General features: G+C 40.5%; 1 protein-coding gene across 1 annotated transcript in view; it reads right to left on the bottom strand.

Annotated features, from left to right (window-relative positions):
* The window catches only part of LOC114066587 (thyroglobulin-like), a gene marked incomplete at its 5' end in the record, with an annotated part of 129,421 nt that overhangs the window by 23,553 nt on the left and 91,827 nt on the right, over positions 1-14,041 (bottom strand). The window contains 2 exons of the mRNA XM_027901380.1: positions 7,395-7,562; positions 8,322-8,486. Of these exons, the coding sequence (XP_027757181.1) occupies positions 7,395-7,562; positions 8,322-8,486 (333 nt within the window). The remainder of the gene's footprint in view (positions 1-7,394; positions 7,563-8,321; positions 8,487-14,041) is intronic.

Below are 14,041 nucleotides of genomic sequence, written 5' to 3'. Positions count from 1 at the left end.
GAAATAGAGCAACTTCCTTGAACCTTCCTATTCATCAAGTCCTTTCTAAAGAGGGCACCATGTAAGTGCATACTGGCTGAAACTTGGATAAGAACTCCTGAGAAAAAGATCTAATAAACCAGCTCTATTATTTTGGGCAGTCAGTCTGATGCAAAATAGGCCAGTGTCTGCCCAGTCCGGTTAGTGTTGATGCTTTACTGAAAATATTATTTTGATGGCCCACAGCTGGTTTTCATCATGCTTCTAGAAGGTCTTTCCACAACCCTATGCAGTAAGTACAAATGGAATAATTACTTTTCAATAGATGCACAGAAATCAAAGATGGAAAATAAGTTCCCGATGGGCTGAGGCCGAGGTCTGTCCTTAGTGACATATTCTAATGCTCTGTGCATTTTGATTAAGTCATTTTAAGGGATTTCAAAACGCTACCAAATATCCCAAGGTCCAAGAAGGTCTTGGAAATTTTCCTTGTACTTGTAAAAAAATTCTTCTTTTTCTAGATTTTGGCCTACGCATTGTGAAAGAGTCATGTGGTGCCAGTTTCAGTAATACAGCTGCACTTTGAAAAAGATGGGCAACTCACTCATGACACGTCACTTCATGTGCATAAATGCCACATAAGAAACTGCATAGCACACTTGCCTGCAGAATCGTTCAGCTTAAATACAGCAGGGACACGTATATTCTTCTGCGAGGAACAGAAATGATCGCTGAAGGCCTGACTGCAAGTTCACTGACTTCAAAAGCAATCTTTCCATCACAGCTTTGGCACACATCAACTCAGACTCCTACCAACCAGCAGAAGCAGTGCTTTGTCTAGATAGGGATCTCTCATTTGGTCACTGGGGTTAGCAGTCATGGGTAAGAACAGATGCTTTTCCATGGCAGTGCAAAGCCCAAGCTGTTTTGTATAAATCATCCAGGTACAAGCAACTTTCATGCAATCCTTTCATTTTATTAGCTTTTTAAAATGGATTTGTTACCTTATTCTACACCTGTCATGGACAATTAAACCAGAAATAAATAAAGAGAAAAATCTTAGGGTACTGATTATGTATCCTAGGAACTGTTCCTTCGCTGTGTCATTGATGGTTATCAAATACAGAAAGACCAATTCAGGCCAGGAAGTCTCTGAGATGCAAATTGCTAGAGGTTTTCAGAGCATTTAGCAGAAGTATCATATTTGCTTACCCTATTTTTACAAACAGCCCATTTTAACCACTGCTGAAAACAGCTTTTGTGCTAAATGGGCCTTTGATCTGACTCAGCGCGGACAGCCTTAGGTATTTGATGTCAGAGGTCAAGCAGACAAGACAGAGGGCTGGCTTGGCTTAACAGGAATCTTATCTTGGAAATAAGGCAAAAAAGGAAGGTGTATGCCCAAGGTCAGGTGATATGGGAAGAATACAGAGATGCTGTTTGCCACTGTAGAGAGAAAATTTGTGTGGCCAAAGCTCAACTGGAGATGAAGCTGGCCATGAATGTGGGGGATAATAAAAAGAGGTTTTTTTCGAACATATTAATAGCAAAAAGCAGTGTAGAATAAACAGCAGCCCCTTACAGCATGAGGATGGTCACCTCAAACAGGGACATAGAGAAGGCAAAGGTGTTTAATACATACTTTTGCCTCTATCTTCAACATAGATGATGAATCAAGGGGGTCTCAGTGTGGTGAGCTGGAGGACCATGACTGCGGGAATGGTCAAATCCCAGTCTACCCTGAAATTGTGCGGGATCTGTTGCTCCAGCTGGATCCCAACAAATCTATGGGACCTGATGGGATTTCATCTAAGAGCTACTGATGTCATTGCAAAGCCTCTCTCAATTACTTTCAAGCTGTCTTGGGAATCTGGAGAGGTACCAGCTGACTGGAAGGTGGCAAATGTCCTGATTTTCAAGAGGGGCAAGATGGAGGACCCTGGAAACTACAGGCCTGTCAGTCTCACCAATGCCTGGTAAAATCACGGAAAAGATTATTCTGAGAGGTATTGAGAAACACCTGGAGGACAATGCAGTCACTGGTCACAGCCAGCATGGTTTCATGAGGGGAAGGTCAAACCAGATGCCCTTCTATGACAAGGTAACCCACCTAGCTGATCAAGGCAAGCCAGCTGATGTAATCTTTTTTTGGATTTCAGTAAAGCTTTCAATACTGCCTCTCACAGGATCCCTCTGGAAAAAATGTCCAGCACGCAGCTGGATAACCCAGTTAAACAAGGAGTGAGCAACTGGCTCACAGGTCACTCACAAAGAGTTACAGTGAATGGGGTAACATCAGACTGACGACCTGTTCACTAGTGGGGTTCCGCAGGAATCCACCTCAGGCCCTGTTCTCTTCAACATCTTCATTAACTCCTTGGACACAGGACTCAAAGGCACACTAAATTTGCCAACAACACTAAATTGGGAGGAGCTGTCAACTCTCTCCAGGGCAGAGAGGCCCTGCAGAGTGACCTTGACAAATTAAAGAGATGGGCAATCACCAACTGTGTGAAGTTTAACAAGGGCAAGTGCTGGACTCTATAACTTCTCAGCTGATTCAATTTGACCAATTTTCCATGTCCAATTTTCCATTAGAAAGTATATGACCAAGGAACAATCTTCAAATCACAGTAGGTACAACAGCTACTACCAGATTAATAGAAACAGCTGCACATCATGTAAAATAATTTACATTCTGCTAACTTTTAAAGAGGCATTAGCAACTGACCTCAGAGTTATAGTGGGGTTTTCAAATTTTTTTTAGAAAGCATGTAAGAAAATCACTAAAGTCAGCAGGTGCACTCCTTTCTACTTTTCTGGTGATGAAAAGCCATCATAAACATTGCTTAAATATTGAGTTAAATAATGCTTATTGTTCTTGTTACTGCAGGATACCTTCTGGAGCATATGAATGAATCTGGTCCAGTGTTTTATTTAAAAAGAAATTGTAGTAGTAGGCAGACCAAACATTTATATCTTCCAAGGGGCGAAATGTACTGTTCTGACAAAGTGGAATAGTGATAACACTAACAGAGATCTTAGGCCTTAAATGGCTTTTCAAAAACTGTCACAAAGGATGCTAAAAGACCTGCCAGCCATTCAGCAGAGTCTTTCAAGAACTCCAGCTCATTGCAAGACAAAGTAAAGAACTGATATCAGCCCATTCTCCACACTGACGCAATTTATCAGGACACTGCTCCCCTGGTCACTACAACAAATATACACATATCTGCCACCTGTTGTACACTGATGAATTCCTTTTTCCATAAAGAAATTCACTGACTGTAATACAGTGCAGGATGGAAGTTTTGGTCTGCATTAGTCCAGTTGCTTACATGAAGTAAACAAACTAGATTTATATCTATCCACTCCCATATGTCCTAGGTTTGGGGTTTGCATCCAACTAGATTGTACTAAGGAGGGAAAGAGAAAGAAGGAAAATGCAAAAAGTACAGCCTTAGTCTTTCAACTAAATCCTTGCAGTGTGGAGATTACACAGTAGCCACTGAACATATGGAGGATGTAGACTGGATTATACCGACCTACAGGCTTAGACAGACAAACACAGACATAGAGCCACATGAGTGAATCCATATATATAATGCCATTAGGTCCTCCCAACTGAGCATCATATATAGCACAGGGACAAAATTTTGTCAACTGGGAATTGAAATCTACATTTTTAGAGGTTTCTGCTCAGCTGCCCTAATCTATGACTGCTCAAAGCTAATATTCCCTGAAGGTCCACCATGGGAATTGCAGTGAATGGGTTCAGGTTTAACTACTTCATGTGCCACATAATAGTGCATTATGGTACCACTTGTCAGTCCCTTAACAAACTCTGCTTTGTTTCTCACTTAGTTTCAACCATCTGACGGCTGCACTGGGGATGAGTAGGAAGTGCTCCAGGAAGTGGTGAATCTGTCTCAGTTCACATGAATAAGCATTTCAGTGAATGCCATAAAATGGACATTTCCACGGGCAAGATATTAAGCACACCCTACTCCCTGCTGCATCACTGGAGGACCTCAGCATTTAACTATAGGCAATAGAACAGAAATGTTTTGCCAGCATTCAAGTGATGCCTTCTGTCTATTTCATTTTTAATAGCGAAGACCTTAATAGGCATAAGCACAGTGTTGCAGTGGGAGTACAGAGGCACCCAGCACAACCAAATGTCAGCAAGCCCCCAGAGAACAACATGGTGCCAACTGGATTTACCACTTTAAGGTCTGGTTGCAGCATAGAGGTTTTACTCTCACTCCTGTGACACATCTGTTTATAAAACCTGCATGCAACTCCAGTCTAAAGTGATAAGATTTGCATCACATCTCAAGCTTGCTTATATCCAAAATGGCTAAAAGTATCTCCTCACCACTTAACAGGATCAGTATTCATAGAGATCAGGTTTAATACAGCGAGCCCTTGACTGAACTAGCCAACACAGTTATTCCCAGGAGCTAGTAGAGCAAGTCAACAAGGGTTAGGTTTTTCTAACCCACACTCTTTGCATTAACTACACTGAAATCAGTCATCCTACAGAAGATGAAAATGAAGGACTTTGTCAATTCCATACACATGCAACATCACCTTTTAGCTGTGTTTATCTACATAAATACATGTGGCATTATTCACCTACAAATACATGCATGGTTCTTCTCTCTACAGAGCTGGAATATAAACACAGATGGATTTTCATTCCAGGGAGGTTTGGTCACCTCTTTGTAGAACAGATTAAATTCTCTGGTTGTAATCAGAGGCAAACTAGGAACTTGGTTCCCGAAGCTGAGTTCAGTGCTCTGTCCACCAGCTAATCCTTCCCGCACTCCTCAGTGTAACAGTAAAACCAGCTTTGGGTTTTGTTAGAAAGATGCAAGACAGATCTACCTCAAGAGAACCCTTAAAATTAATAAAATAGAAGAGTGGGATACAGTGTGGATTGTCTCAAACCCTTCTTCGAGGTCTATTGTGGGGAGAGGACATTTAGCACAGGTTAATGATTCCTTATGACATTATGACAGAGGAAATGGGGCACAAACTTCCAGGTAGAAACCACCATCTGGACTAGTTTCTGTCACGGTGGCTAAATCTGTGGCTTACTCAGGACTTCATCTGACTGACTGCAGCCATACATGGTCATGGCAGTGACACAGAAATTCTTCTGAGAACCTGGAGAATGCTTGTTGTTAAATAGCTTAATGAGCATTGCAGTTTCCCAGCAATTAATATGCTAACTGTCAACAAGGGAGAAATCAGGAAACTTTAACCTTGCAGCAAGTCTTTAGGAAAACAATCCAGACAGGAACACAGACTGGTCAAAACACTCATATTCCCTTAAGTCTTAAAAACCTGGAGCCATGGGAAAACAGAAATTGAGGAAAATGTGCATTTAAAAAATCATCATTTCTACCAAGGCTGTGAATAAATCTTAAGAAAGTCTAAAGGAAGAAAATGGAATAGAACTACTTAGCATTATGAGTTTTCTGGAACACAGATGGCATTTGACTTAAAGCATTAGGACAAAGTAAGGTAGCTATTACCATAATAGGTAATAAAGAAGTTAATTATCCTTCAGAGAAAGGATAGTTAAACCTTAACCGTTAATAAGAAACTTGGGGACAAACTTCATTGCAGCCTGTTGCAATGGGACATGGGATAATGGTTTTAGACTAGAAGTGAGTAGATTAGTAGATAGAATATCAGAAAGAAGCTTATTACAATGAGGGTGGTGAAACACTGGCTCAGATTGCCCAGAAGGGCGGTAGATGCACCATCCCTGGAAACATTCAAGATCAGATTGGACAGGGCTCTGAGCCACCTGTCTCACTGCAGGAGAAACTGGACTAGATGAGCTTTAAAGGTCCCTTTCAACCCAAACTATTCCATGATTCAACGATAAACCTTGACAAAGAAGATCAGAAGATCCCCAAACAGGTCTCAGGCTGACGTAGATATTACCCTTTCTTAGGGCTGAGTTGCACCAACTTTTTGAGTTCCCTTCCAATCTTATTTTCTGCAAGCCTTTAGATAAACAAGATATTTCAGATTTTCCTTTTGGAAAGGCAACATTTTTCAGCAAAGCTCTCAGTTACAAGTATTTTTTCTTTCCATTTCAACCTGACACTTCTGGGATTTAGCATTTTTTGCCTTTCATCAACACCATGATTTGTTGCATAGTTTTTAAAACATCACAGAATTTCATTTCAGTTTTCCAGACAACTGTCATGTGCCGAAACAGTGGTAAGGGAAAGAATTTCACTTCCTAGTCTTCATCACAGGACTTGTACTGAGGTTACTGAGGTTTCTTCCCCTCTCACAGTGTCTGGATCATTGTCTGCTGGCCTCCAGCATCACAGTACATCTTCTATGCCTTCCTCCTACGACTTCCTCTTTTAATTGATTTCAAAAGACAAAAATACATGAAATAAGAGCAGGAATCTTCTGATGGAGACAAAACAAGTGATATGAACTTAATTCAGATTAGTCAGAGGGGTACTTTTGCCATTAATTCTGAAGTAAATTGGTGTTATTGCCTACCAGCAAAGAGAAGCTGGGACTGAACTTTCATAGCCAAGACATGAAATCCACACAGTTACAGAAAGGTATCAACAGACCTGCAGCTCACTTAGAAAACTCTCAAAATAATCCCCGCTGTGCTAAATTCTCCCGTTGATTTCTTAGCATATATCTGAGCACTTGCTAACATTTAATTTAATTTGGCACTGTTAAACAGAGAAGAGGTATTGCTCCTGTCACAGAGAAGGACAAATGAACTAGAGAAGATTGATATACTGTCTCAGGAACAGACAGTGCCAGAGGGCTCACAAGAAGACATAAAATCTCTGTGGGTAGACCTTCAGGCTTTTGAGGACTTTTATGTCCAAAGTACTGCATGGATGCAATTCTTTTTCATTTCACCAGTTTATGTCCTGAAACCTCAGACTAGTGCTGTTCTTAGATATAGGTAATCCATATTCAGAATCATCTTTATGAGAAAATATACTTCTTAAAGGTAACAGAGAAAAAAGGTTACCAAAAAGAACCCATCCCAAAATTCTGACCTAATTCTGCTGCAAAGCAAAGAACTTCATAAGAAAGTTATTAGCTTGCTTTCTGCTTTGTGAGATACTACTGAGATTGAAATTCAAATAGGATTTTGGAGACAGTGAAACATAAATGCTAAATCCCTGGTGATCTCCTACCTTTTCATATCTCCCCCAGAAATGTTAATCAACAAATATGATAATGAACAGGTCTGGCTGGAGATGGACAATGCCTTTGTGTATTTCCATGTCTTATAATTCAAAACTTGTAGAAATAAAAAAAAACATCTGTCCTGGCTGCATATGATTACTGTCATCACTATATTCATTGTAATACCATCAGTTCACTAACACTGAGTGTCCTCCTACCTTAATTGCCTTAGCTCTGCTGATGAGCCCATCTTGCTGAGCACTTCCAATGAGCAGATCTACCTTCCGAAGCTGAGGGCGCCGCAGGGCTTTGGCTAAAGGTTCCCGCAGGTAAATTCCATCCACCACTGGCCCCCAGTACTGGAATGGGCCACTTATAGCTAGCAGCTAGATTAGTTAAAAAAAAAAAAAAACAAAAACAAAAAAAACAAAACCAGGAATTTTGCAGTTTAATTAGCTTACCCTTTCATTTCCCTTTTATTTATGCTTACGACAAGTGATCTGATACCTTTCAAGGCAACAAGTGATCAGTTAATATAAGTGTAAGCTCACTGTTGGCAAGAAACAATGGTTTTGCTGAAGGTCTCAGTAAGTGAAACAGGTGAAGAGACCAAAAGAATTGATGGTTTTATGGACATAAAAATATTGTTTTAAATAAGGGATTTGCTTCATGCTGATCCTGATAAGAAAATTTATTGCCAGTGGGTGTTTTAATTTGTGGGTAAAAGATCCATCTCTAGAATTGTTTTTACTGCAGCTCTCACAAGTCTCCCACTTCAGATACAAAACACTGGCATCCCTCCCCCCTTCCTTTTCTGCATCCATTCAGTTATTGAAGCTACAGACACTTCACTCTCCTCTAGAGTAAAACCAAGGGGCAGATAAAAGGGAACTGAAAGAAGGCAGAAACTATATTTAGATTTATTTAGGAGACATAGTCAAAGCAGTGTAAAAGGAATTTAGTTTAAAGGAGAATCACAGCTCAGAGCTGGATGTCATGGACATCAACTTCCCCCCACCAAAACTGGTCCAGTTCCTCATTCACAAGGATTGAGACTAATTTATTTTTTTAAGCTTTCTCACAGCTTTGTGTCAATGGAAACTTTTTGGTTTCCTGCCAGTGGCATATATTTTGCTATGTTGTACCTTAGTCTGTGCATCATTGAGGACACGAGCAGGCAACTGGCGGAGGCAGGCTACAATTTCCTCACTGGTGGATGAAGGGCATCCCACATCTTCAGCCAGGACTGCTGCTTGGGTCTGTGCTCTGCTTGTAGTAATAATGGATGCTGGAGAAAAAGCTGAACCTCCCTGGAAAAAAAAACAAAACAAAACAAAACACAATATCAGTCAAAACATCTGGTTCCCTGGTGCAGGTAAAAAAGATGAGAAGAAAAATCTGTCCAGCTGTAGAATATAAACTACTGGCATTTAAATCAGTTGAAGCAAGTTCTAATGATCAAAGCAAAGAGATGTAGGGTCGGTTGGGCTGTTTGCAGATCTGCCACAGTTATTTTGGAAGAGCTCCAAAAAGTGTCTATACTATGTCTCTAACCAGATCACAAACCTTTCAGAAAATGTTGCAGGAAGGAGAAATATTGAGACAGAAGCAGATACAAAGAAGGTGCTGTGAGGCACATGAGGAGATGAGGACCCCATCTTATGAGTGGAGTTTAAATAGAGTTTTACTATAACTGTGATAAAACAAGGACTGAGAGCAGGTGGGATGTCCCCAAAGAAGAGCTATTTATACCTTGTGACAATGCTGGTACAAGGACAAATGGGCAATAAGTATTCATATTGAGTGTAAATTAAATTCAGCTAGAAACCCTAAGACAGCTAACTCAAGGAGCAGTGAGGGTTTGGAAGAGCTATGAACTCAGGTAGTAGGAAACAAACTACAAAAGAACAACCAGAGTACCAAGACCAAAATTAAAGCACAGGCTACAGTCCAATCTCTATCCCAGACTCTTCATTTCTTTGCTACATCTGTGCCAACATATAAGATGTCCTTACCAAGAAAAGATGGTACAACATTTTTTAAGTAGGCGTGAAAACTTCTTAATGAAAACGCAGATTAATTAGCATAAATCTGATAAGATCTGACCCAGAACAGAAAGGTTGGAATAGCTCTGACATGCTTCAAATGACTAATTTCCATTTACATCAGTTTACTATAATAACTGCTAAGATTAGCTTCTGTCCTCTAAAAAATCCCACACCCTAGATGCATGATATGAAAGACCCTGATCTATTCTACTGATTGACTTATTTCTTCCTGAATTTGCTCGAAGCATAACTACAAGTCTGCAAAAGCAAGTTAAAAAGAAACAGAAAACAAACAGCAAAGCCTCAATTTGAAACTGTCTCAGAACTCTGAGCCCTGAGAACTCTGTGCAGCTCTGGCCAGAACACAGGACATTTTTTATATTTCAAACAAGCAGAGCCATTGTTACTGACAGGATACCATTGCTCACAACTGGGGAAATTGGTTTCCAAAAATAATTAGAAAGAGGTTACTGTTTGGGTGTAGAGACAGTCTTTTTAGTTCACTGCATGTAGAATTTCCAGTGTTATTACCTTCTTGAAAGCTTTCTCCTCTTTTTTAAGGGATCTGGAAAATAAGTACTGTTATTAGCTTAATGGCTGAGAAGCGGATGGTTGCAAATAACCAAAGGAAAAACCTAATTTTCAATCCTGGGCCACTGGAAGAACCATCTCCAGTTTCAAGAGGGTGGAAGAACTAAAGAAGAAAAAATAAACACCGCTTAGTCGTCTTCTTCTGCACTCAATTTAGATGAGAACTCGAGTGAGCCATGGGCTTTACCCTCACGTGGGATTTGCGGTGGCCTATTTTGTATTTGTAAGGCATGATATTTGCCAGCTGCTGACTAGGTGCACTGACTCAGTTGGGCACGAGAGAGAAAGAAAAATATCCTTGGTGAGAGTATCCATCTCATGTGTGGGTGGGTCTCCAGCACGCAGAGTGAGAATTCACCTGGCCCTCAGAAGAGGATGTTCACCACAGCTAGGATGAGTGAGACTAGAAAAGGGACAGCACAGCATGCCAGCTTCCCTCAGAAGAGTAGATACCTTGCATTTCATTTGGAGTAAGGAATTATGTACCTCCTTGGTATAGCAGAAAAATCAAATCTAGGATTGAACAATTTATCCACTAATATGGCAAACTTATTCTTCCCCATCGGATCTGAACATGCTCAGCATGCTTTATCAAGGATCCAGTACTTCCATATGGCATTCATTTAAAACAAAACAAAGCCAAACCATCAAAAATTAAAGTTCTTCAGTTTCCCAAACTCCGAGAGCTTCCCAAATTTTGAAAGTAGAAGTTCCTGTGGAAATTCTGAAGCTGCCTTATTAAAAGGCCAACTTTGGTAGGGAAACAGAGTACTGAGATCAGATGACATCCAGAATCCAGAAATTCACTGGGACCAAGCAAAAAATCATGGTGTGTGCTTGATTTTGAACACAACTCCTCCCAGAGATTTTAAAAGCTATGCGAAGTCTCTCTGTCTCTGAGATACCTACAACCTAAAAGACTGTCCTTAGGTCACGTACTGAGTCAAACGACAACTGCAAAAAACTTCTGGATGGACATGACCCACAAGTTCTCTACTGCAGGGGTAAAACTAAAGGTCTGGAGAAGCAAATCTTCATGTCCCAGCACCAGATGTGTATAGGCTAACAATAGATATGATCAAAGCTCGACGACTAAAAGGAAAATCCGAAACTTCTACAGATACATTTGTGAGGTAAGTAGAGCTCTTGTTTGGAGCCTTACTCTGGCTGTGGATATTTTCTCTTCTTTCCATGAGTGGTTAGAAGAGGTTTATGTGGTCTTTATTCTGTTTTTTTCTTCCATTTTCCATGGTAATGGTCACTTCCCCATTTTGTTTTTTTTGATAATATCCATATTCAGGGAGCAAGTCTTGCATTTGGGGTTTGAAAAAGATGTGCTATCTACTACTTCTAATCATGTTTAATTTTTACTAGGACTGGAAGCAGGTGATAGAGAAACTTAGGACATCATTCAAGAAGTATTTGAAAGAAACACCACTATGTTCCCTTCCCAGGTGCATCTAAAATATGTTCCAGGCTTTGAAAACATGGCTCCTCTTACTGCAGAAGTTAGGTAAGCAAAACTGTACCAGTTCTCCGTTTTTCAAATTCACATAAAAATTTAAGTTCATTGTTTCCTCATCCTTGCCAAAAAAAAATCTCCTCAGGAACAAATAAGTGAGAAATGAAGCTGTGACTGTCCTGGATTAATTTTCTTTCTTTTTGAGCCTGAAGTTTTTATATTAAACAGAAATCTCCCCTAAACACTGTAGCCAGAGGCTCAGGACACAAAGGATAACACAGCTACTCTCAGCATTTCCCTCTTTCCCTATAAAACTATAATTTATTTGTGTGATTAGTCCCAGCAACCAGTAATGAAGGACTTGTGTGTTTTAAAAAATAGAACTATTTAGACAGAAGCAGAAATAGTGGAGGGCCTGTTTATTTCCATTACATGCACCCATATTACCATCAGCATGACAGAATCATGAATCAGAAAACCAAAAATCATGAGATCAGCTCAGAAATAACAAACACTGTGTTCTTTTTGTTAGTCCTCTGGTTTTTAATTCTCCAGGAATTCTCCTTTACCTATCAACACAAGAGCTAAAAAGTTCCCTTTTAAAATTAACAGCTGAAATCTTCAGGTATTCCTGCAGAGTTGGTTTTTGAAAGCAAACCTCTAAAAAAATATGACATATACAATAGAATTGTAAACATTAGCCACCATGTCATCACTGTGTACTTCCTATCTCAGCATCATTTAGAAGGCTTTTACAGGGAGCCAAAGCCACACACAGTTCTCGTTTTAGCTGTCCTTACAGATGGACCCACTGTCAACAGAGAAAGTGCCGATGACATTTTTGACAACGACCCAGACGAAAGCATTCAGTACTGAACTGCTAAGAGAAAGCACAGTCCACAACAGCAATGCTACACTGCTCTCTGAAATTCATAGGAATAGCAGGAACATCACAATGTTGGGCAGTAGCATCTGCTGCAACTACTGATGGCACTGAAAAAGGGAGGCAAAACCTTCAGTACTATTTAGTTCAGGGACCAGGGGCATTGCCAGCATTTCCTCGTTTCTCTTTTCAAAATTAGAGATTCAGCTGGACAGTAGAAATTCAGATACTAGGAAAAGTTGTGGCTCACAATGGTGAGAAGGTGATGAACACAAACTGGTGTTACATGATGATGAATTCTCACTTTGATGTGAGGCTGAGCTGGGGCTGGTGCCTCTTTAAAAAACTTTTGTTTTGGGACATCATAGCTCAACAGACCTACTGTGTTGCCATCCTGGCCATTCCAATTCTTCCTCCACAAGCCCTTGCTGCTATTCTGATGAGATAATAAAAAAGGATATACAGACCTGTATTTGGGTTGTGTGGCCAGGTTTTGGTAGTGGGAGGCTACACACAGCAGCTGCAGTGCAGAAGAGTGAGAGCGGCAGATCCCAGAGGGTCGTAATCATGCTTTACTTCTCATTATCCAGTTCTGATTTAATTTGTAATAAATTCAACTAATTAAACTAAATTAAACTATTTTCTCTGTTTTGTCTGTGATGGTAACTTGTGAGCAATCTCTCCCTGTCCTTTCCTTGACCCACAAGCCTTTCACTATATTTTCTCTGCCCTGTCCAGCTGAGGAGGGCAGTGACAGAGCAGCTTTGGTGGGTGCCTGGCGTCCAGCCAGAGTCAATCCTCCACAGGACTATCACTGTCATCTGCCCCCTCTGTATCCCAACATACAGCTGCAGTGGTGAATGTCTTGTGATTTCTCATTTAGTTTGGAAACTCGTTTCTGAAAAAAATTTTCAAAAGTGGTTCAGAACACATCTAATGATTAGAAACTTCACTGGATTTATTTTTATCAGCCACACTCTGCAAACCTAAATCCACCTTCCTCTTCTCACATCATGACCTTTTGTTCTTCCAAACTGACTTTAAAATGAAATTCTTGCTTGACCCACATTGGTCTTTTCAACCCATTCACTCGCTGCAAATGAATGCAGTTTCTCTGATGGCTGCAACCAAAGCAGGCTTTCTGTCTGCCCTGAACCATGCTATAGGCAATGCAAACAGCAGTTACAGTAACACCATCCAGAAACCGAGATCAAAGACATCTAATTCAAACAATCAGAGCAATGAAATGTCCTGAGAATTCTACTTTCCCAAAAGAGCCAGCTGTACAGCAATATTTTATTTGTTAAAAATAGGCACTCTCCAGGCTCAGCAGCACACAGTTCCCAGCCAGAAGTATCTGTCAGACCATCTGGTTTGACCTCCGGGATAGCCAGGGCTCTTCCATTTCCTGACTGCTGAGCTCAAGTGCTTCCTATCACTTAAACCATGGCTTGTGTTTGACTAAAGCCTGATCCTGTGTGAAGCATTTGAGCTGGGCTCGGAGACCCCGAGAAATGGATACCACAGCCTTCTCCTTTGCAGTGTGGGCCTAAAGATAATCACTCCACTGACAGAAAACGACACCTTATTTCTGCATGAGGATGTCTTCAGTTTCTGTTAATGCCAGATTAAAGATACTGTTTAACTCCTGTTTTTTCTCCCTGCAAAAAAAAAGCAAGCTGCAACTAAGTGACCGCTAACTCCCTTTTCCAGTTAGCTTAACAGATTATTCTCTAGAAGAGAGGATTTAACTTATTTTCAGAAGTTGTTTTCAATTGGAGCCTATTTGCTTCTTTCTTGCAGGGTTTTTTTTGCAGTATTCTGCACTGCTTTTCCTTAGATATCCAATTCTGCATAGTGGCAAGTGCTTACAAGACACCA

The sequence above is a fragment of the Empidonax traillii genome, unplaced genomic scaffold, assembly GCF_003031625.1.
Source record: "Empidonax traillii isolate 1590-97213 ecotype Southwest subspecies unplaced genomic scaffold, ASM303162v1 scaffold781:size518241, whole genome shotgun sequence".
NCBI classification, from domain to species: Eukaryota; Metazoa; Chordata; class Aves; order Passeriformes; family Tyrannidae; genus Empidonax; species Empidonax traillii.
Note: the sequence above shows the minus strand (reverse complement) of the source record. Positions and strands in the feature narration are given on the sequence as shown.